The following is a 23,698-nucleotide window of genomic DNA, read 5'->3' on the forward strand; positions in this document are numbered from 1 at the left end:
CTGCCAACACACATGTCCAGCGAAGAAGCAATGACAGAAGCCACAACTCCCACCTTCTGCTCCCCAGAAAGAATTTTGGTCCATGCTCCCAGAGGGATAAAGAACAGGGAAGCTTCCAATGGAGGGGGTGGGACACAGAACTCTGGTGCTGGGAACTGTGTGGATTTGTACCCCTGTTAACTTACAATCTTGTTAAATATTATTAAATCATTAATAAGTGTTCTTAGAAATGCTTTCACAGTTCAAAGTTTGAAGAATCAAGTTGGGTGTGGGTGAGGTTATCATGTGGGAACATGAAGTCTCACATTGGAAAGGAACCCATAAGGGAGGACTGTCAATTGTTATTCAGTTATTTAGTATCTGACACCATAAGGGAGGACTGTCAATTGTTATTCAGTTATTTAGTATCTGACACCATAAGGGAGGACTGTCAATTGTTATTCAGTTATTTAGTATCTGACACCATTGCAACCCACTTCCAGTAAGGATATTGATGAGTGAGGGTGCATAATTACAAGAAACCAAGGCCAGCCTTGGCTTACGGAACTTTAAAGAGTGTGTTAATGTAGCTCGCCAGTCAAAGCAAGGCTCTGGAAACCCTGAGGAAGAGCTCAAGGTTACACCGCAGACCAGACAGAGTCCATCAGCAAGAAGTCGTGAAACTTCTCTGTGGTTAACTAACATCACTGGGTCGCTCGAGTCCCCAAGAGAGATACTGACTCAACGTGGATTAGGCATTTCAACTACTAGATTGGTTAACCTGACCAAGGAAAGGTGGAGGAAACAAAAGTTAGTCACTAGAGGAATTACTGAGAACTAGATAGGTGACCTATTGTATCTGAAGTGGTAGGTTAGTACTTCCTTATCTTTTTCTTTTAAACATATTTATTTTACTTTATTTTTAATTTTTATTTATAAAAAGGAAACCCTGACAAAAACCATAGGATAAGAGGGGTACAACTCCATACAATTCCCACCATCAGAACTCTGTATCCCCTCTCTCCTCTGATAGCTCTTCTATTTTTTATATTCATTTTTGTTGCCCTTGTTTTTTTTTATTCATTATTATTGGTGTTATTGATGTCATTGTTGTTGGATAGAACAGAGAGAAATGGAGAGAGGAGGGGAAGACAGAGAGGGGGAGAGAAAGACAGACACCTGCAGACCTGTTTCACCGCCTGTGAAGTGGAGCCGGGGGCTCCAACCAGGATCCTTATGCCGGTACTTGCACTTCATGTCACGTGAGGTTAACCTACTGCACTACCGTCCGACTCCCAGCTCTCCTATTTTTTAAATATTTATTTATTATATTTATTTTTAATATTTATTTATTTATTCATTCCCTTTTTGTTTATTGTTGTAGTTATTATTATTATGTCATTGTTGTTGGATAGGACAGAGAGAAATGGAGAGAGGAGGGGAAGACAGAGAGGGAGAGAGAAAGACAGACACCTGTAGACCTGCTTCACCACTTGTGAAGCGACTCCCCTGCAGGTGGGGAGCCAGGGGATCGAACCCTTAGGCAGGTCCTTGCACTTTGCGCCACTTGTACACTCAACCCACTGTGCTACCGCCCGACCCCCAGCTCTCCTATTTCTTAAATGCTGTTCAACTGAATGACTTACAATATTCATATTAGCTTCGGGATTTGTTGTGGCCTTTTTCTTGTGACAAGCACATATAGGTCCAAGAAGAAGTATCCAGCAGGCCACTGCTAAAATCTGCCGCATTTGTCTGGGGAAGAAAATAAAAATACTTATAATGAAAGTGAGCTCTAAACATGAGGTGTTCGTGATCCTCGGACAGCTTCTGTGAGAGGGAGCAGAGATATGCTTTGAAAATGTGCTTCAGGGCCCAGCCGGCGGTGCACCTGTTTGAGCCCTCACCTTAGAGTGCACAAAGACCCAGGTTCAAGCCCTGCTCCCCACCTGCAGGAGAATCTTCAAGGGTGGTGAAGCAGGGCTACAGGTGTCTCTGTGTCTCTCTCCTTCCCTATCTTTTTCTTCCCTCTCAATTTCTCTCTTTCTGTCTAATAATAAATAAATAAAAATTTAAAAAAGGTTTAAAGATTTGCTTTACAGATTAAGATAAACACTAGAATTCATTGTTGGAGACTTGAAATCTGAAATGGTGACCTTTTTTTTTGTGTGTGTGTGTGTGTGTGTTTAAGATTGCATTTTAGTTGCTACAAAGGAAAGAGTCACACAAGGCAGAAAGAAGGAGAGAGACAGAGAAGCCAGAACAGCTGTGCAGCACATGCCATGCCAGGAGTCGAACCCAGAACCTCAGGCATGAAAGTCCAGTGCCCTATCAGCTGAGATCTATGACCATTTTTCAGGAAATAAGGAAAGAAAAAATTGAGGGAAGATGGCCAGAAAGAAAGAAGGATCAAGAAAAAGAGTTAGGAAGGCAGGGGAAGAGAAAGATTGTTTAAATCCCCAGTAGGTGTGGTCTGGGAGGTGGCACAGAGGGCAAGCACTGCATTCTTAGTCATGAGAGCCTGCGTTTAATCCCTGGCAGCACATGTACCAGAGTGATGTCTGGTGCTTTCTCTCTCTCCACCTAGTTTTCTCATTAATAAATAAGTGATAAAAAAAAAAAAACCTCTAGTAGCCAACTCAACAAAAGAAGGAATTGTATACTTTGCAGAAAAAGTCATATAATAGTTCATAAAGTCATCAAAGCACATTTCATACATCTGGTTATGAGAAAAACCATCACTTTTGTCCAAAGTGGTTACAACCTTTATGGAAAGAAATCTGTTAACTTTTCTTGAAAATTAAAAAAAATATTCACGCATTACTCAATTGTTCAATTAGTAGGTGGTGATAAAAAAGATAATATATATATGTAAACATATATAATTTGTAGGTGTATAATACTATTTTATAAGGCATATTTTAATCAAGTAAAATTTCCCCAAGAAATCACTGAAGTCACTTATGGATGAGGAAGAATGAAATTATTCAGCTAATAAATGTTATATGTGTCATATAGAATTTGGTATATAAACCAGAAACCAATGGAAACTGAACATATATTTGAGCTCAGTGGTGAAACAAAATATAAAGAGAAAAGAAATCATTCTACATACATGGCAACAGGAAAGCCTAGGAGAATTGGACACTTTCTTAAAACTCAATAACCTCACTAGACTGACCCAGGAAGACATCGTCTAAATAGGCAGAACACTACAGAAGAAGTTGAATCAGGAATCAAAAGTCTTCCACCAAATAAAAGCCCCTGTTCATATGGATCAGAATGAATTACACAAGAATCACAAAGAATGAACCCTGACATCACTCTCACTGGACAAAAACTAAAAACCCTCCCCTCCCCCCAAAGTCCAGGACAAGGACAGAGATGTTTACTGTCACTATTGCTATTGATCACAGTCCTGAAAGACTTAGAAGTCCTTACCAGAGCAATCTGGCAAGAAAAGAACATTACAGAAATCAAAAATAGAAGGAAAGAAGCTAAACTATCACATTTACAGAAGACATGCTGCCCTAAATTCTCCACAGAAATAAACTACTAGAAAAAAATAGCCGGAACAAAAAAAGAAAGAAAGAAAGAATAGCCGGGGCCAGGCCATGGCACACCAGGTAAGCATGCACAGAACTGAGCGCAAGGGCACCAGCTCCCCACCCAACATGGGGACGCCTCACAAGTGGTGAGGCAGGGCTGTAGGTGTGTCTCTGTCTCTCCCCCTCTCTATTTCCCATCTCCTTTCAATTTCTCTCTGTCCTATCCAATAAAATGGGAAAAAAAAAATGGCCTCCAGGAACAGTGGGTTCATAGTGCCCGCACTGAGCCCCAGAGATAATGCCAGAAGCAAAAAAAAAAAAAAAATCATCAGTAGAGCGGCAGTGATGGTGACAATGTTAGAGGGAAGTGAAAAAGTGGCTCCACGTGAAACTGAACAAAGGTAAACACCTCAGACCTCACATTCAAGCCAATGAGAGAGGATGAAAAGCCTTCCCATGAAAACTACTGAACACCGCTGAAAGGCGTACATGTGGACCAGGATGTGTGGGGCACCTGGTTGAACGCACCTGTCACAGCGCACAAGGAACAGGGTTCGAGTCCCTGGTCCCCACCTACGGGGGGAAGCTTCATTAGTGGTGAAGCAGGCTGCAGGTATGTCTGTCTCTGTCTCCCTCTCTAACTCCCTCTTTCCTCTCAATTTCTCTCGTCCTTTATCCAAAATAAAAATATAATACAAATTTTTTCAAGAGTGGGCCAGGTGGTGGTGCACCTAGTTAGGTGCACATAGTAGGAGCACCAAGAGCAAGGACCTGGACAAGGAACCAGTTCGAGTCCCCGGACTCCCACCTGCAGGGGGAAAGCTTCATGAGTGATGAAGCAGACCTGCAGGTGTCTCTCTATCTCTCTCCCTCTCTACCTCCCCCTCCTCTATCAATTTCTCTCTCTCTTTTCCAATAAAATGGAAAAAATGACCACAGGAGCAGTGGATTCCGTAGATTTGTATTGTCAGCACTAAGTCCCAGGTATAACCCTGGAGGCAAAAAAAAAAAAGAAAGAAAGAAAAGAGAAAGATACACAAAGGGACACAAAGCTAGGGGAGGTTAGTACTTGCTCATGGATCAGAAGAATAAATGTTGTGATATTGTCACCCTATCAAAGTGATTCAATGATCCAGTTCTATAACTATCAATATATCTATAACTGAATATGTCTATATCTATAGCTGAATATATCAATATGTCAGTATATCTATAACTGAAGCAGGGTTGCAGGTGTCTCTCTACCTTTCTCTTCTTCTCTATCCCCTCTTCCTCTCAATTTTTGACTGTCTCTATCCAGTGAATAAAGATAATTAAAAAATTAAAGAAAAAAAAAAGAATTTGGCCAGTGACCCAGTTGTCACTACGGCCTGTGAGCTCAGTCTGACAGGGACTCAGAGGCTGTACAGGCTCCCATGCTAAATAGGAACAGACATGGGCCCTGGGCCAGATCACTGTGGTAAACAGTTAATTGTATTTATATATCTTCTTGAAGTTTGTGGGCAACTATGTTACCCAATCCTGCTTCCTAGTTCTACTCTCAACTCAGACACCATCTTTCCAGACAATATTTTTAGTCCAACTTCATGCAAGATATCAAATACAAACAAAATCATCAAGACATATACTCTTGGGAGTCAGGCAGTAGTGCAGCGGGTTAAGCACATGTGGTGGAAAGCGCAGGGATCTGCGGAAGGATCCCGGTTCAAGCCCTGGGATACCCACCTACAGGGGAGTTGTTTCACAGGCGGTGAAGCAGGTCTGCAGGTGTCTTTCTCTCCCTCTCTCCGTCTCCCCTCCTCTCTCGATTTCTCTCTGTCCTATCCAACAATGACATCAACAACAATGGTGATAACCACAACAAGGCTACAACAACAAGGGCAACAAAAGGGTAAAAAAAAAAAAAATAGTGTCCAGGAGCAGTGGATTCATGGTGCAGGCAGTGAGCCCCAGCAATAACCCTGGAGGCAAAAAAAAAAAAAAGTCATAGACTCTCCTAAAACAGAGTCCCTTGCTTCCTTTGACCCTAAGGTCCCTATTTTCATCTGCTTTATTCCTACTTTATGGTTCCTGTTTATTAATCATTTTTATATCTTATTGCCTTTCAGCCAACAGGTTCCAGATGCTACCATGACACCATCCTGACTTCTCTGGGCAGACGCCCTCACCCATGTGTCCTGGAGCCTCCCCTCCCCAGAGCCCTGCCCCACTAGGGACAGACAGACACAGGCTGGGGGTGTGGATCCACCTGCCAACACCCATGTCCAGTGGAGAAGCAATGACAGAAGCCACAACTCCCACCTTCTGCTCCCCAGAAAGAATTTGGGTCCAGACTCCCAGAGAGATGAAGAACAGGGAAGCTTTCAGTGGAGGGAACCAGACAGGGAACTCTGGTGGTGGAAACTGTATGGAGTTGTACCCCTATTATACAGTCTTGTAAATCAATATCAAGTCAATAATAACACAGTAAAAAAGAATCAGGCCAGTGGAATAGCTCATTTGGAGAGGCACTGCTTTGCCATGTGTGCTGCCCAGGTTCAAGCCAGGCCCACTATATAAAAGGAAACTTCAGTGCTGTGGCTTCTTTCACTTCTATACCCCTCTGTAAATGTAAACAAACTAATACAATATAACAACAAAAATATACCCACTTCCTTTGTTTAATGCCAGAGCTAATTAATATTCATTAATTTATAAATCAATGTTTTACAATGGTTCTGGGACTTGAAACTGGGACCTCAGCGCTTTAGGCATGAAAGTATTTTTATTTTTAATTCTTAGATAATTGCAGAGAGGGAAATGACAACACCAAAACTTCCTTCAATGCAGCTGGGGCCAGGCTCAAACATGACCAATGAATGTACTATCCAAGTGGGTTATTTCACCATCCTAGGCATAAAAAAATATATATATATATAACCAGAGAGGTATCTCCCCAGGCGTATAAAATTCTGTTTTCTTAAAACTACTAGCAAGAATTCATGATTTTTTACCACGTTAAGTATTTACCTATTTAATCTATCATTCTTATATAATGAACTAACCTTAGATATCCTATTATAATTTTCACACAGAGAGAAATGTCAATTTAAATTTTGAACAAAATGCTTTGTTCCACATTCTTTTCACTGAGTCCTGCTCTCTTTTATAAAATCCTATAGTGAGAATTTATCAAAGCAATAACTTTCTTTACAATGTTTGGCACGGAGTTAGGCACCAAAGTAAAAACCCTGGGTTGAGGGTGAGGGTGGATGTTCAGCTTCACGGGGCAGGGTTGGGGGGGGGGGGTGGGACACAGTTTTTTAATGGTAGGAATGGTGTTTATGTACACTCCTATCAATTTGTAATCAGATAAATCACTATTTAGTTAATATGAGAGGGGGAAAATTCATTGAATGTCTCAAGCTTTTTAAAGCACAGACTGAGTCTTTTTAATACAGAAGCTGAGTCTTTGATATGTTGACTATGTTGAAAGCTTACACCAGGGAGAACAGAAGCAACCAGTGGCACTGCTATATACAAATAATGTCAAATGGTATAAATTATAGTGATATTATGTATGATACAGCAAATCCGAACAAAGGGATATTTCAAAGTTAACCCAGTTGCCAAATAATGTGATTATAGCTATAACTATCTATTGTCTTCTTAAACCCTAAGACAGCAGGATCCTCCCACTTCCTCTTTAAAGCCTGTATTTCCCCCAGTGCTGGAACCTCTAGGGTGGGGCTCACTTTTTAGCATGCTTCTCTCAATTCATACCAAATGATATTGCATCCGCTGATCCCAACCTAGTCAATGCAATTAGTACCACCCCAGCATGCTTCACTTTAGACTGTGTCCAGAGACATCAGGCATGGAATGTCAACCCCTCAGAGACCTTTCCTTTCATAGTATTCTCAAATTTCATTCCAGGAGGTTACTTCCTAACAAAATCACAAAAACTTAGATATAGACCAGGTCCCCTAAGAGAGAACATATGTTCACATGTATCCATAAATTAGGGCAAAATATATATGTGAAAGCAAAAATACACAATAGTCTACAGTGAGTCAGTAAAAAGTTCATAATGAAATAGTATCTACTTAGACTTAGATACACTCATCTAATTCTTATTACAGTTATCTCACTCACTCCAAAACTAACCTCATCAAAGCAAGGACTGCAAAAGCTGAATAAGAATTTGAGACTGGTGTACGTTAATGATGACTCTTTAGTCACTATCAGGCCACCCCATTAGCTGGGGCCCTATTCGTGGAGTTCTGAGATTCCCAGACAGACATGACGGGCCTATACTTTGAATAAATCCCTCTCTTCATTGTTACTGGTCATTCCTATCAGGAAAAAATACAATAGACCCCTTTGTGGGCCCCATAGGATCTTGCCCTCAACTTGGATCAACAATGGTAGAGAATGTTCCATCCTCCAAAGGGAGGCTGGACAATATACTCTATGCTACACCTGAGGAAGATGGGTCCTGATATTGGGGCAGCTTGGAATGTTCCTACTCATGACCACAGAATGTGAGCTCAGATCTAGAGGGATGCAGAGGTCACACAGGCTCCTAAGCTGAATATGGGCCCCAGATCACATCAAATCGATGAAGTTTACAGTCAACAATGTTTATACACCCTTTCTCATATTAGGAAGCCACTCTCTTCCCTGCTCCAGCTTTCTGGTCCTTCTGTCAGCCATGACATCACCTCCCCAAATAATAATTAGGATCCACCTGCATATCAGATTTCAGGCTCAGGAAAAAACAAAAACGCAAATAAAACAAGACAAGACAAAACAAAACAAAACAAACAAACAAACAAAACACTAGTTTAGCCACAGGCCCTTTGGAATATAACTAAAATATGCCTACTAGCTATCTACAAAATGGAGGACTCCCCAACACTTCATCTGCACTATTCCAGCCTTTAGGTCCATGGTTGGTCAATAATTTGTTTGGCTTTGGATGTTAGCTCTCTTTTCAGCCACCAGGTTCCAGATGCTACCATGATGCCAACCAGGCTTCCCTGGACAGACAACCCCACCAATGTGTCCTGGAGCCCGGCTTCCCCAGAGCCCTGCCCCACTAGGGAAAGAGAGAGACAGGCTGGGAGTATGGATCCACCTGTCAACGCCCATGTTCAGCCCGGAAGCAATGACAGAAGCCAGACCTTCCACCTTCTGCATCCCACAATGACCCTGGGTCCATACTCCCAGAGGGATAAAGAATAGGAAAGCTATCAGGGGAGGGGATGGGATACGGAGTTCTGGTGGTGGACATTGTGTGGAGTTGTACCCCTCTTATGCTATGATTTAGTCAATGTTTCCTTTTTATAAATAAAAAATTAAATTAAAAAAAAAAAGAAAAAATCCCCACCCCAGCCTTTGCTGAAATTAAAAAAAATAAAATAATGTTTGGGCACTATGTCAGTAGAAGGAAAAAACAAGCTTACTTGTTTTAATAGGTTTGAGGAAAATATTTCCTTTGCCATTAGGATTAAGTTTGGGGAGCAGACAGTCACAAATTCTTATAAGGGGGCGAGGTAAATAGCATAATGGTTATGCAAAGAGAGTCTCATGCCTGAGGCTTCAAAGCCTGAGTCCCAGGTTCAATCCGTGGCACCACCATAAATCAGAACTGAGTAGTGCTTTGGTAAAAAAAAAAAAAAATCTTATAAGGGGAGTCAGGCGGTAGCACAGCGGGTTAAGCATAGATGGCGCAAAGCTCAAGGACCAGCATAAGAATCCCGGTTCGAGCGAGCCCTGGCTCCCACCTGCAGGGGAGTCACTTCACAGGTGGCGAAGCAGGTCTGCAGGTGTCTGTCTTTCTCTCCCCCTCTCTGTCTTCCCCTCCTCTCTCCATTTTTCTCTGTCCTATCCAACAACAACAACATCAGTAATTACTACAACAATAAAATAGCAAGGGGAACAAAAGGGAATAAATAAATAAATATTTTTTAAAATCTTATAAATGAGAAAATGGAGTAAAGTTCTAGAAATATAGTCAACTTGTTTGAAAGTTATCCGGTAACAAAAGAGACAAGATGCTGTCAATGTGAACACAAAATAATATCTAAACAAAGTGTGTGATTGCCTTACAGTCCAGGACAACTAGTATGAAGATTACATACACAAGGAAGCCAAGCAGCAAGCACCAAGTGAGATGCCTTCACTGTTATCAGCGATGCCATAGTTCTTTGTCACCTGTCAGTGAGTAATGAGCTCAGAAGATGAGAAAAGAAATGTAGGAAGAGAGACCAGTGTTAGGTGTTATGAAGAAAGGACTTACGTAATAGATGGGATGCATTGGATCGACCTTCCCGTGGTGCATCCCGTGAGTACCCATTCATTGGGGAAACTGACGATCCTTCCAAGCCGACTGAATCCACATGGATCCCAGTCACTTTCAAAGCCAGCAACAAGCAGCTCCTGACAGCTTTCAAGCTGTTGGTCCTGCTCTTCGAGTCCTCCAACTTAATGTTGAGGGGCTGTCCTTTGCCAAACGACCCACATAGTCAATGACTGCCACCTCTCCAGATTCAAAGGAGGTCTCGAAACTTTACATCAGGCTCAACCTGACGCTGTTGACTGGCTATGGAAGAAGAAGAACGTAATAGATGTGTAGTTCAACATAAGGAGATAAAAGCTAGGAAGCCAGTGTTGACTTTAGCCAGGACAAACATCACATTGAGAGCTTCTTTCCTGGACGGGGCAGATGGGTTGGTCTATTACAGCTTGTTCTGCACGTCTGTGGCATCACTTCTCCCAGTCTCAAGTCCCAGTGCCACCTTAGGCCAGAGTTGAGAAGTGATATGGTCTTTCTTTCTTTCTTTCTTTCTTTCTTTCTTTCCTTCTTTCTTTCATTCCTTCCTTCTTTCCTTCTCATCTCTATTTCTCTCTCTCCTCTATTTCCTCTTCAATATATGATTTTTCTTTTTTTTTGCCTCTGGTTATTGCTGGGGCTCAGTGCCTGCACTACAAATCCACTGCTCCTGGAGGCCACTTTTTTTCCATTTGTTGCCCTCGTTGTTTATTGTTGCTGTTATTATTGCTGTTATTGCTGCTGTTGTTGGATAGGACAGAGAGAAATTCAGAGAGGAGGGGAAGACAAAGAGGAGGAGAGAAAGACAGACACCTCCAGACCTGCTTCACCGCCTGTGAAGCGACCCCCGTGCTGGTGGGGAGCCGGGGGCTCGAACCTGGATCCTTGAGCTGGTCTTTGAGCTTCACGCTATGTGTGCTTAACCCACCTGCACAACTGTTTGGTTACCAATAAATACATATTTTTAAAGAGTCTTTTACTTGTCCCAAAATAAAAGGAGGGGAATTTATATGACTTGCATATTAAATAACATAGTTGGGGAAGGTGGAGCTTTTATTTCACCTCCAGTCTTAACAAGGGCTGTTTGCTGGTCTGGTAGGCAAAGCACTGGATGTATGGGCACGAGGTCCTGAGCCTAATCCCTGGTTTCATCCCACGTGTATCAGAGTGATGCTCTTGTCTTCTTGTGCTTCTCCTATATCTCTTAAAAATAATAAAATATATTCTTAAAATTGTATTTGCTATTACCAGTATGTTACAAGATTATAAGACTGCAATGCATATAGTTCCACACCACACTCACCACCCGCGTTCCAGATCCCACTCTCCCACCTCCCAAAGAGAACCACCAGAGCTCTTATAAGTCTTACAAGCAGTTTGCTTGCTTCCATCTTGTTCATTTTTTGTTTTGTTTTGTCAAGTTCATGTAAATCGTATTTCTAGATTACACATATGAATGAAACCATTTAATCATTGTCTTTCTTCTCTTATTTTGATAAACATGATCATCTCCAATTCCATCCATTGTGTCCCAAAGGACACAATATTATATTTTGATTGCAGAGTAGTATTCCATTCAGAAGTCTATTTCCCATGAATTCTTCAGCCAATCATCTGTGGATGGGCTCTCAGGCTGCTTCCACTCCTTGGCTACTGTGAATAATGCAGCTATGAACACAGGGTACACACGTGCCTTCTAATTACTGTCTGAGTGTCCACTGGATAAATGCCTAAGAGTGGGTTTGCTGGGTCACAAGGTGATTCCATTTTTACTTGTTTAAGGACTCTCCACACAGTCTTCCACAGGGGCTGTCCCAGTCTGCATTCCCACCAGCAGGGGAGCAGAGTCCCTTTTCTCCACAACCTCTCCAGTACCGTCCTTTCCTGGTGTGTTGATGGAAGCCCTTCTTTCAGGCATGAGATGGAGTCTCAGTGGAGTTTTAATTGGCATTTCTCTAAGGATAAATGACATGGAGCGTTTCTTCCTGTGTCTGTGCCCATGTGTGTCTCTCTTTTAGAAACCTGTCTGTTTAGTTCAATGACATGGAGCGTTTCTTCCTGTGTCTGTGGCCCATGTGTGTCTCTCTTTTAGAAACCTGTCTGTTTAGTTCTTTGGCCTGCTTTTTAATTGGGTTATTTCTGCTAACACTGTAGATTTTACCAAGTCTGTATACATGCTTCATGTCAGTCACTTGTCTGATGTGTGATGTGCAAATAGCTTCTCCCATTTACTGGGTTTCCTGGTTAATCTCGTGTAGTTTGCTTTTGATGTGTAGAAGATTTTTAGTTTCATGTGATCCCCCTTATTTACTCTTGTTTTTAGTAAAATGCATTTTTAAATAGGGCTCTTTGAGCAATTTCTACTCATTCAGTTGTCGGTAAGCAAAGGTGCTGTTAGAGTTGAGACACACATGTTTCTATATAATCCTCAGCTAAATATCAGCTGAATGTTTATGAGAAGCTTGCATTTGCTTATTTCTACTTTGTGTTTTTCTTTTAAGGTAAGAAGATAAGACAACACACTTTTTTATAGGGAGATGCAAAGAGCTATATTTCTGTGTCTCTAATGCATTCAAGCAGAGTCAAAAACAAAATCTTATCTTTATCATTTCTTGGTAGAAAAAAAATATCTGGAAAGGATAGAACAGCATTCCACAGTATGACACTAACAACCAGCAACTTAGCCGAATGCCTGAGAGTTTCTCCCTGTGCTCATCATGTAAATAAAGTCTTTTCTAAGAGTCAAGTCCAGAAGGAAAGGTGCCACAAAGAGTCCACAGAAAGCTGATAAAATGTCCATCATCCAAGTAATGAAGCTGAAGGGTTGTCATTCCACACGTGAAGTCTCTGGACACAGTCTGAGCTGAAGCATGTTGAGGTGGCAATCGTTGTGTTGATTAGGTTGCGATCGGCAGATGCAATAATATTTGATATGGATTGGGAGAAGCATGCGGGAAAGTGGGCCCTATCCTAAGGTTCCAGGACTGGGGGAAGTAGAGGCTCTATAGTGGAAATGTGAGGTTCCTGCTGTCTTAGGGTTCAAGAAGACAATCGATAGTTAATGTTAGCATCTCATTATTTGGTAATTGGGTTAACTTTGAAAAGTCCTTTTGTGGGAGTCGGGCTGTAGCGCAGTGGGTTAAGCGCAGGTGGCGCAAAGCACAAGGACCGGCATAAGGATCCCGGTTCGAACCCCGGCTCCCCACCTGCAGGGGAGTCGCTTCACAGGCGGTGAAGCAGGTCTGCAGGTGTCTGTCTTTCTCTCCTCCTCTCTGTCTTCCCCTCCTCTCTCCATTTCTCTCTGTCCTATCCAACAACGACAACAACAATAATAACTACAACAATAAAAAAAAAAAAAGTCCTTTTGTTAGGGTTTGCTGTATAGTACCCAGCATCTTGTAAATAGCTGTGCCACTGGTTGCCTCTGATCTACTTGAACCCAAAGGTTGTAATAGTGGAGAGGAAGTGTTGTGGGGGTACTCACTGCAAACTCTAGTGCACTTCTGCTTTCAGGTATATATTTTTGCACATGTGAAAATATGCTCTCTCTCACAGAACCTGGTGTATATCTAGGTTTTGGGACTTTGTTAGAAAGTGATCCACCTGGGATGGAATTAGAGAATGCTTTTGTTAATTTCTCCTTTCTTAAATAAAAAATAAATATAAAGAAAATGTCCATCATCAGTTCTGACAGAGACATGCAGGCCAGCTCAGCGGGCTCCCCTTACAGCCATGACCGTCCCAAGTGCTTATCACCCCAGTGACTGCAGCCAGATCTCTGCCCCCACCAGCCTGGGGCGGGGCAATTCTGTGCTGTGATAGCTTTCCTTGTCTTCCTTCCTGTGCCTCCCTCCTTCGACATAAAAATAAAATGTTATCTTGGTGCGGGGAATCCCTGCTAATGACAGAAACAAAATGGAATGAGCTAACGAAACCAAAACAAACACTTAGATCATAACAACAAATCAGGTTTCCGGAGGTAAATGAGGCTGACGTGGTGACTAGAAACTATTTATTTTCCCTCCAGGATTATTACTGTGGCTCCATGCCGGCACTACGACACTACAAATCCACTGCTCCTGGCAGCCACGTTTCCCTTTTTCTTTTCTTGTTTTAAAATGTTCTATTTTTTAATAGATAGGACAGAGAGAAATTGAGAAAATACTGGGGGACAGAGAGGGAGAGACAAAGAGAGATACCTGCACACCTGCTTCATGGCTCATGAAACCTCCCCTCGCCCCTCTCCGTGGGTGGGGACAGTGACTTGAACCTGTGTCTTTGAGCTTGGCGATAAGTGCACCTCACTGGGTACACCACCGTCTGGCTCCCTGGAACTAAACTTTTGGTGGTGATATTACTGTAGTCTACAGATGCCAAGTTGATAAGACATGTACTTGAAGCCAGTACACAGTATTAAGTCGACACTAATACAGAGTTTTAAGTCAAGATGATGTCACCAGACATTTTTAATATCATTTCAAAACTGACTAGTATTCCCCCTGCTGTAATAATAATGCAAATCGCCTTTCTAGTTTAACCATTCTAGCCAACCAGTTCACCTCCGCTCTCTGGAGAGGTGTGGTGCGTCCTGCCTCTGCTCACTGTAGCTTGCAACATACTCATCCTCTTTCTCAGGTACCTTTCCCTAATCTAAGGCTGTCAGGTGGTGTCTCCCTTAGAAAGAAACACAGACCCACACATCTGGCTGTAACCACCGAGTTGAGCTGACATCTCATTTCCCTGAGTGTCCAGGACATGTACACTTTGATTTCTGTCTAAAACACATGCCTACATAAAATGTCCTCTTTATACTTTATCAATGCCCCTCTTGTCTCCTCGTTTATAGACAGTTTGTACCCTAACCTCCAAAGCTAGAAATGTAGTTTTCTTGCATTCTATCATTCCTCAAATCCATTCTCTAATTGAATACTAAAGAAGGATATTCTTATTTCTGATTTTTTGGGTAATCTTTTCAAAACTTCTCTCATAGTTTCTCTTTATTTATTCGCTGGAATTATTTTCAATTACTTTTTCTGTTTCTTCAGTCCACTATCTCATCCTTACTGGGTTTACACTTAGTGCCTAATTTTCAGTCTTTAGCACTCAAATCAAGGTGTACATTGCTGTTAGATTTTTTTTTTTTTTTGGAACGATTTCATTATGTCAAATTTCAATTCAAGAGAGCATAATGAAAGTTATATATTCCTAATCATGATAAAGTAATCTAGACAAGACTAGTTCTACCACTGATAAATACATGATAAAATGTATTATTTGTAGACAGAAGGCATAATACTACCATCCCAAGGAAGATATATATATATATATATATATATATATATATATATATTTTTTTTTTTTTTTCTTTTCTTTTTCCTCCTCCAGGGTTATTGCTGGGCTCGGTGCCTGCACCATGAATCCACCGCTCCTGACGGCCATTTTTCCCCCCTTTTGTTGCCCTTGTTGTAGCTTCGTTGTGGTTATTATTATTGCCTTTGTTGACGCAATTCGTTGTTGGATAGGACAGAGAGAAATGGAGAGAGGAGGGGAAGACAGAGAAGGGGAGAGAAAGATAGACACCTGCAGACCTGCTTTACCGCCCATGAGGCGGCTCCCCTGCAGGTGGGGAGCCGGGGGCTCGAACCGGGATCCTTACGCCGGTCCCTGCGCTTTGCGCCACCTGCGCTTAACCCACTGCGCCACCGCCCGACCCCCTGGAAGATATATTTTTAAAAGACAGTAGAAGGGACAAAATGCAGTGATAACATAATAGTATATTATGCTCTCCCTAGAAGAATACAGAAGAGAGGTTACAGAGAAGGTAGAAGGGTGAAAGGAAGCAAAGAATGAAAAAAAAAAGGGAAATAGGAAACAAACAGAAGTCAAGAAGGCACTTATTCACAGGACGTGTGAGCAGAAAAAAGTAGGATTCAACTAGGTGCCTTTAACAGAGTACAGGTCTGCAGGTGTCTGTTTTTCTCTCCCCCTCTCTTGTTTTCTTTCTGTCCTATTCAACAACAATAGCAATGACAACAATAACAACAACAACAAGGGCTACAAAATGGGAAAAATGACTTCCAGGAGCACTGGATTCTTAGGCACCAAGCCCCAGCAATAACCCTTGAGGCAAAAACAAAATTTGTAAGTGAGGGGCCAGGCATTGGCACACCTGGTTGAGGGCTCACATTACAGTGTGCAAGGACCCAGGTTCAAGCCCCCTGTCCCCACCTGCAGGGGGAGAGCTTCATCAATGATGAAGTAGGGCTGCAGGTGTCTCTCTGTCTCTCTCTACCTCCTCCTCCCCTCTCAATTTCCGTCTCTATTGGATAATAACTGAATAAATATTAAAAAAACATTTGTGAATTATAACAAAAAGCATTCTGTATCATTCTATATCTTATCAGGATACAGTAAAAATAGTACCTAGAAGAACATTTCAATCTCTAAATTCTTATATTTGAAAAAAAGAAAATTTTATCATCAATAATTCAAATCTATACTAAGTACAAAAAAGAAAGTCAAATCAAGCTCAAAACCCAAAGCAGGAGGAAAGAAGAAATAAAAACAAGTGAAAATCATCAAGGAAATGAAAGACAGAAAATGTTCAAGAAAAACAACATAGCCCAAAGTTGGTCCCTTTAAAATATGAATAAAAGGGATGTACACTAACAAGGAAACCCGTCCTTTAAAAAATACAGGTTTCAGAAATGAAAGCCAATTTGGAATAACTCGCATGCACACTACGATCCATAGGTTCGATTAAGTGGACAGGTGGGAAATCACAACTGGGACTGAGGAAAAGTCCTTTTCATGATTGTCAATGGGACACTCAGGGAAAGGAGTCCTGGAGACTGTTGCCGTAAGTTCCACTTGGAACAGGGACACAGGCTTGTAGCATAGAGCCTTGAACATGAAAAGTGGAATTTTCAGTGGTGGAGGGTTAAATTAGCCCTCCAGAAAGGGAGAGGAGCCAATGAGAAGCCAGGATCAGGGTGATGTCAGAGGGGTTTAACTGGGGAGCAGGAGGGCATAAAGGGGGCTTCAGTTTCCTGCTTCCCTCCTTCATGAAGGGTCCATAGGCCCTCGGGATAGCCTGTGCCCAAGTCTCTTCCCTCTTTCTTAAAAAATCTATACTTTGCAGGGTTAAACAAAGGACCTAGAAATCGCACCTTTGAACTAGTTTCCTGTGAAAATTCCTTCTAATTCATACAACCAGGAGCCTGTGGAGGCCTCCACGTGTGACCATGTGGGATTTCCCCCCCCAGAATAATTACCCCTTATCTACTTTAGAAATTGACTTTGTTTTCAAAAGCATGTCCCTAAACAGAAGCTAAAATCTAAGTCCCAAGTGGTTTCACTGGATAATATTCTTTTAAAAAAATTTATTTATGTAGGAACTGAACAAAAAAGTAATGAATGTAAAATGGAATATGAACAGACAAATGAACCTAGACTCGGGCAACCCAAGGGTTAAGTAAGCAATTACAAGACAGGCCTGGGAGTCTGCAAGGCTGGAGATAAATACAAGGGAAGACTCTGAGAAAACAGCCTGGGAACCTGGAGTCAGGAAAAAGAGATAACTCCAAGGACAAAAAAGACCCCCTCCCCTCCCCTGCACCTGTGGCCTATAGATGTAAAACTGTTATGTAACCACATTGTGTAGCTGAACCTTGTCACATAGCCATGTAACCTGAAAGGTATATAAACCTTAATAGGACTTGGGTACGGGGTCGATTACCAGAGAGCTGGTGTGTCAGCCCCTCAGTAACTCGGCCCTAGCCGGCTAGAATATAATAAAGGCTCTTTGTTTTTACATCTTCTCTTGGTGCTTCCTTAGATTTACAACCTAACATTTATTTATGAGCAAAAGAGAACCAGAGCTCAAGTCTGGCCACGCAATGCCCAGGATGCAGTTCAGGACCTTGTGCTTATAAGGGCAGGACCCCCCTCCCTTCCCACTCATTGGTGAATACTCTGATATCAACAAAATCAATATTACAAGTAAGCAAATGTTGGTATGCTTCTAATTCTGCTTCTAAAAACCCCTTCTGTTTCATTTGGTTCAATCCCCCCTGCTTAACACTGTATTCTATTTACATAACCACTGTTAACTAAGCACCACCCTCCCTCCAGGGCATTGGTGGTTCAGTGGCAGAATTCTCACCTGCTCTGCCCCCTCTCCTTGTCACACCCTGATTTTCACCAGTTACTTTTCTCTCCACCCTCTCTATGTCACATCCTGTTTACACCCTACTTGGCAGTATATATAAGGACAGGTTTGTGAGTTTTCAGTTTTAGTTTAGTTTAGTTTTAGCTTGCTTGGCTTAGATTGTGCTGCATTCCGCATGAATAAAGAGATACTGCTCAGCCATGAGTCCCTGGTCGTCTGTCTCCTGTCACTGAAGCCCAGCCCGGCAAGCAAAGACATTTTTCAGAGCTAGAAAAAAAGATGACATTTCCAACTCATTTTATGAGGACAACATGCATTTACCAACTTATTTGAAAACAGATAAATAGAAATAAAATAAAATTAGTGGCTTGCACTAGCCAGCTGCAAGTCTTACCAGAAAGCTATGATAACCAAGATTGTCTTTTTCTTGGTGGTGTGGGGCGCTGGGAAGAGGTGTGCACAGTTGAGCACACACATGGCCAGCTTCAAGCCCCTGGTCCCCCGCCTGCAGGGGGAAAGCTTTACAAGCAGTGAAGCAGGGCTGCAGAGGTCTCTCCCCACCCCTCCTCTCTCCCTCCCTCCCTCCCTCTCTACTAGCCTTTCTCAATTTCTTTCTGCCTTGTCAATAAAATTAAACATCAACAAGAAATTAAAATACTACCTGAGGGTGAGGAGAATCAGAAGATGGACCTCTCTAACTGGAAGGATTTGGTACGTCAGTGTTCTCTCAAGAGACATTTGTAAGTTCCAGTCCCAGGTGAGTCTTGGCTCTGGTGATTGGAGTCACACTTCTAGAAAGATGGCAGGCTGGGAGTATGGATCCACCTGTCAATGTCCATGTTCAGCGGGGAAGCAATGACAGAAGCCAGACCTTCCACCTTCTGCATCCCACAATGACCCCGGGTCCATACTCCCAGAGGGGTAAAGAATAGGAAAGCTGTCAGGGGAGGGGAGGGGATACAGAGATCTGGGGGTGGGAATTGTGTGGAGTTGTACCCCTGCTATTGTACGGTTTTGTTAATGTTTCCTTTTTAAATAAATAAGTAAAAAATAAAAAAAAAGATGGCTCCAAACAGATTTACTTCCTGTTTGCCTAACTTTGTCAGTTTCCTATACCTGGGACATCTCTTTCTTTTTGTCTTCAAATTCTCTCTCTTCTTCCTGATTCAGTTCTCCTGAGTCATACTCTGAGGACTCTTTGATGTGAATGTCTCCTTTAAACAGCCTGAAGATGACGCCATTCAACAGCCAGTATTTTTTATTTGTGTGTCTTGTAAATTACGTAACAAGCCGTTTGTCACGCATGAGATAAACAGGATGCGTCTTGGCAGTAATTGGCTCAACTTATTTGCTCTTTCTCTTCTTTTTTCTTTTTTAAAATATTTATTTCTTCACTTCTTGTTGCCCTTGTTGTTTTATTGTTGTAGTTATTATTGTTGTTGTCGTTGTTGGATGGGACAGAGAGAAATGGAGAGAGGAGGGGAAGAGAGAGGGGGAGAGAAAGACACCTGCAGACCTGCTTCACCTCCTGTGAAGTGACTCCCCTGCAGGTGGGGAGCCGGGGGCTCAAACTGGGATCCTTAAGCCGGTCCTTGTGCTTTGTGCCACGCTTAACCTGCTGAGCTACCACCCGACTCCCTCTTTTTTTTTTTTTTAACCAGATCACTGCTCAGCTCTAGCTTATGTTGGTGTGGGGGGGTTGAACCTGGGACTTTAGAGCCTCAGACATGAATCTCTTTACATGACCATATGCTCTCTATCCCACCCTGATAGAGTTATTTTCCTAGTCTTTTCAGAAGAGTTCTGCTTTACAATGTCTGTGGCTAACAACCCTTTTTGTTTTTAAATAGATTATTTATTTATTTATTTATTTATTTATTTATTTATTTATGTTTTTGAGAGAGAGAAAGACACAGTGAGAAACACCGGAGCTCTGCTCAGCTCTGGCTTATGGTGTGGGGGATTGACTCTGAGAGCTTCTTTGCATAACCATTATGCTCCCTAACCACCACGCCCAACAACTGTTTTCCATATTTTCTGCATAACTTGTAATTTACTTATTTATTCATTTATTTATTTATTTTTGGTTTCACAGCTTTGCCAAAGTTCAATGAACATCCTGTGGTTTTATCAGTGTTTCCTTTTTATAAATGTAAATAGTGGAAAAAAAACTCTGGGAGTCAGGTGGTAGCACAGCGGTTAAGCGCACATGGAGCAAAGTGCAAGGACTGGTGTAAGGATGCGGGTTCGAGCCCCTGGCTACCCGCCTGCAGGGGAGTCATTTCAGGTGGTGAAGCAGGTCTGCAGGTGTCAAATAAAGAAAAAAAAAAAGCATTTTGGTTTTTATTTCTCCTCTCAACTCATTTTAAAGGCAGCTTCTGAGAAAAGGCCTAGGTTCTGAACCAGAGCTAAATGTATTTGGCTGATGATACTGTTAGTTCTAACTCAATGGCTAAGTGAGAGTCATTCTGTCATATTCACATGTTACCATATTATCAAAAATGATTTTTTTTTGCCACCAAATTTATTGTTGGGTTCCATGACTTCATGATTCTGTGTCCCACCACTCCCCACTCTCCATTTTCAGCTGACTCTTTTTATAAAAATTTGGAAAAAAGGGAATAAATAAATATTTAAAAAAATAAAAATAAATAAAAAAACAAAAAAGCTGCCAGAAACAGCATCTTCATTGCATGGATACCAAGTCCAAGAATCAGAACATCATTCAGTCTTTTTTGTTTGTTTCTTCCCTTTATTTATTTATTTATTTATTTTTTACTAGTGATTTCATAATGATTTATAAGACATGAGATAATAGAGGTATAACTCCACACCATTCCCACCACCAAAGATCTGTGTCTCTCCTCCCCATGGTAACCGTCACAGTGCCTCCAAGATCATAGTCACAGGTTGACTGTATATATTATTTCTTGTTTCAACTCCATGTGCCTCAACTCTCTCTATTCCACTTGGGTGACATCATCTCATAGTTCCTGTCCTACATCCTCTCCCCTCTCAGATAAGCAAAACAGCTTTCCAGGTGTTCTTCCTTCTCAGTGATGGTGCAAAATAAAAGGCTCAGGGTCACAGAAAGGGCATTGGTGATTTAGTTTTTAACAAGAGCCTGAGCCAGGGAAGCATTTTGCATAACCATTATGCTATCCCCCCAGGCCTTTGGGCTTTCCATAGACCATTTCCTCTGAGACAAATAAACAGAAATCCACAGGCAGCACAAAGCAGTCAGTTTGAGATGCCACAGCAGGTTGTGATTAAGCCCAGCAGGTGCTGTCCACAGTTCTAAAAGCAAAATAAACTTTGGTTCAGGTGACTCAGCTTGTGAAACCTGCATAATAGGAGCACACTGGGATGATTAAGAGATGACTTCTACAAAGACTCACTGAGGAACTGATACAGGTTTATAGTAAACACTTTAGGGGCCAGGTGGTGGAACACCCACCTGGTCACTGTCAAGCACATGTGTCACGGGGCACAAGGTCCCAGATTCAAGTCCCAGTCCCCACCTGCAAGGGGAAAGCTTCAGGAACTATGAAGCAGGGCTGCAGGTGTCTCTGTCTCTCCTTCTCTACCTCTCCCTTCCTTTTAAGTTTCTCTCTGTCTCTATCCAAAATAAATAAATAAATAAAAGATCTGGGGCCAGGCAGTGGTGCACCAGGTGAAGTACACACATTACAGTGCACAAGGACTTAGGTTCAAGCCCCTAATCTCTGCCTGTGGGGAAAAACCTTTGCTAGTGGTGAAGCAGGGCTGAAGGCGTCTCTCTCTCTCTCTCTTTCTCTCTCTCCATGTCCGCTCTGAATGTCTTTCTGTCCCCATTCAATAATAATAAAAAACACATGCCGGGATAGCCTGAGGGTGCTTCTTCCCGAGCTAGTGCTCTCTGGCTTGGAGAGAACTCGACTGGAGCCGATCTAGGCTGCTGCGTGGGAGAGGGAGCAGGAACTCGGCCGCACTAACTTCGCAGGAGATACACTCTGGAACTCTCGGAGCCGGAAAGCAATTTCCAAGTGTGTTTAATCAGAAGAGCAGCTGTTTTTATACTCTCCAAGTAGGGTGGAAACAGGATGTGACATAGATAGGGTGGAGCGAAAAGTGACTGGTGGAAGATCAGGGTTTGACAAGGAGAGTATCAGGGTGTGACAAGGAGAGGGGGCGGAGCAGGTGAGAATATTACCACTAAACCATTAATGCCCTGGAGGGAGTGTGGTGCTTTATGTAAATGTAAAAGTGATTTAAATAGACCACTTTGAATGGGATCAAACCAATCCCTATATAGGCATACCGGTGCTTGGTTAAGCAGAAGCCAGGGGGAGCTGGCAGACTATCCAACATCTCCCCCTTTCTTTTTAACTAATGGCCATAGTATCAGGAGTGTGGGGCACATTGTGAGGCAGGGAGACTAATAAGAGGCACACCTTTTGGGGTTCTACTGTCCCTCCTTGCTCAACCTCTCTGTAGAGAGAGAGACTAACAGGATTGACACACCCCTCAGGCTCAAGCCCTTCCAAGCTGGTCGTCCCACCCAAAATAATATACAGATTCAATGCAATTGTTAAAATCACATCACAATGCCAAAGAACATATTGAAGATATATATATATATCTTACAGAATTCTGTTTGGAACCACAAAAGATTCAGAATCTCCACAGTAATCCTGGGTGTGGGCACAACAGTACAGGCTTCATACTTTCTGACTTAAAACCTCATCACAGGGCTATAGTAATCAAAATTGCATGGTGGGGGTCGGGTGGTAGCACAGCGGGTTAAGCGCACGTGGTGCAAAGTGCAAGGACCAGCATAAGAATCCTGGTTTGAGCCCCCAGATCCCCACCTGCAGGGGAGTCGCTTCACAGGTGGTGAAGCAGGTCTGCAGTGTCTGTTTTTCTTTCCCCCTCTCTGTCTTCCCTTCCTCTCTCCATTTCTCTCTGTCCTATCCAACAACCAATAACATCAACAACAATAATAATAACCACAACAAGGCTACAATAACAAGGGCAACAAAGGGGGAAAAATGGCCTCCAGGAGCAGTGGATTCATGGTGCAGGCACTGAGCCCCAGCAATAACCCTGGAGAAAAAAAAAATGATGGAACTAGAACAAAAACAAATACAGATCATTAGGATAGAACCAAGTGTCCAGAAACAAACCCTAGCATGTATAGATAGGTACCAGCTCCTCTCCGTGTGTTACAAACTCCTTGAGAGGCTGCTTCTGTCACGTATTTCTCATCTTACAGAGAAATTCCTATCACCCACCCAAGCTGGTTTCTGCCCAGGAAGATCTACCTGCTAACAAGCCCTGGCCCTCTCAACTTACATTGAAAATGGATTCCAGAGAAGAATTTAAAGACGGGTGCTGTCTTTGTTGATCTCACAGCAGCCTATGACACGGTCTGGCACCGTGGTCTCCTAGTCAAGATCTCAAGATGCCTGCCTCCATGGGTGGCCAACACTATATCGTTTCTTCTCCAAAACAGAAGATTCCGGGTGCATCTGGGTGACAAGTCTAGCAGATGGAGACTTGTCTCAAGTGGCCTCCCCCAGGGCTCTGTTCTGGCTCCTACACTATTTAATATTTACATCAATGACCTCCCAGAAACTTCTTCTACGCCGATGACATCTGCTGTGCAACTCAGGCATCAAAGTTCGACATCCTTGAGGAAACACT

At 42.4% G+C, this 23,698-nt stretch overlaps 1 protein-coding gene across 6 annotated transcripts in view; it reads right to left on the bottom strand.

Annotated features, from left to right (window-relative positions):
• Window positions 1-23,698, bottom strand: part of LIPK (lipase family member K) — a 74,008-nt gene that overhangs the window by 37,413 nt on the left and 12,897 nt on the right. For 2 of the 6 annotated variants that reach the window (XM_060186440.1, XM_060186464.1), the window contains exons 2-3: window positions 10,132-10,223; window positions 1,626-1,734 (exon numbers count right to left, since the gene is read on the bottom strand). In XM_060186440.1, the coding sequence (XP_060042423.1) occupies window positions 1,626-1,734; window positions 10,132-10,154 (132 nt within the window). In that variant the 5' untranslated portion in view covers window positions 10,155-10,223. Of the gene's footprint in view, window positions 1-1,625; window positions 1,735-10,131; window positions 10,224-18,674; window positions 18,880-23,698 lie in introns of those variants that run through there. The other 4 variants (XM_007537783.3, XM_060186535.1, XM_060186493.1 and 1 more) reach the window with 3 other exon arrangements.

Source organism: Erinaceus europaeus, chromosome 1 (genome assembly GCF_950295315.1).
Source record: "Erinaceus europaeus chromosome 1, mEriEur2.1, whole genome shotgun sequence".
Lineage (NCBI taxonomy): Eukaryota > Metazoa > Chordata > Mammalia > Eulipotyphla > Erinaceidae > Erinaceus > Erinaceus europaeus.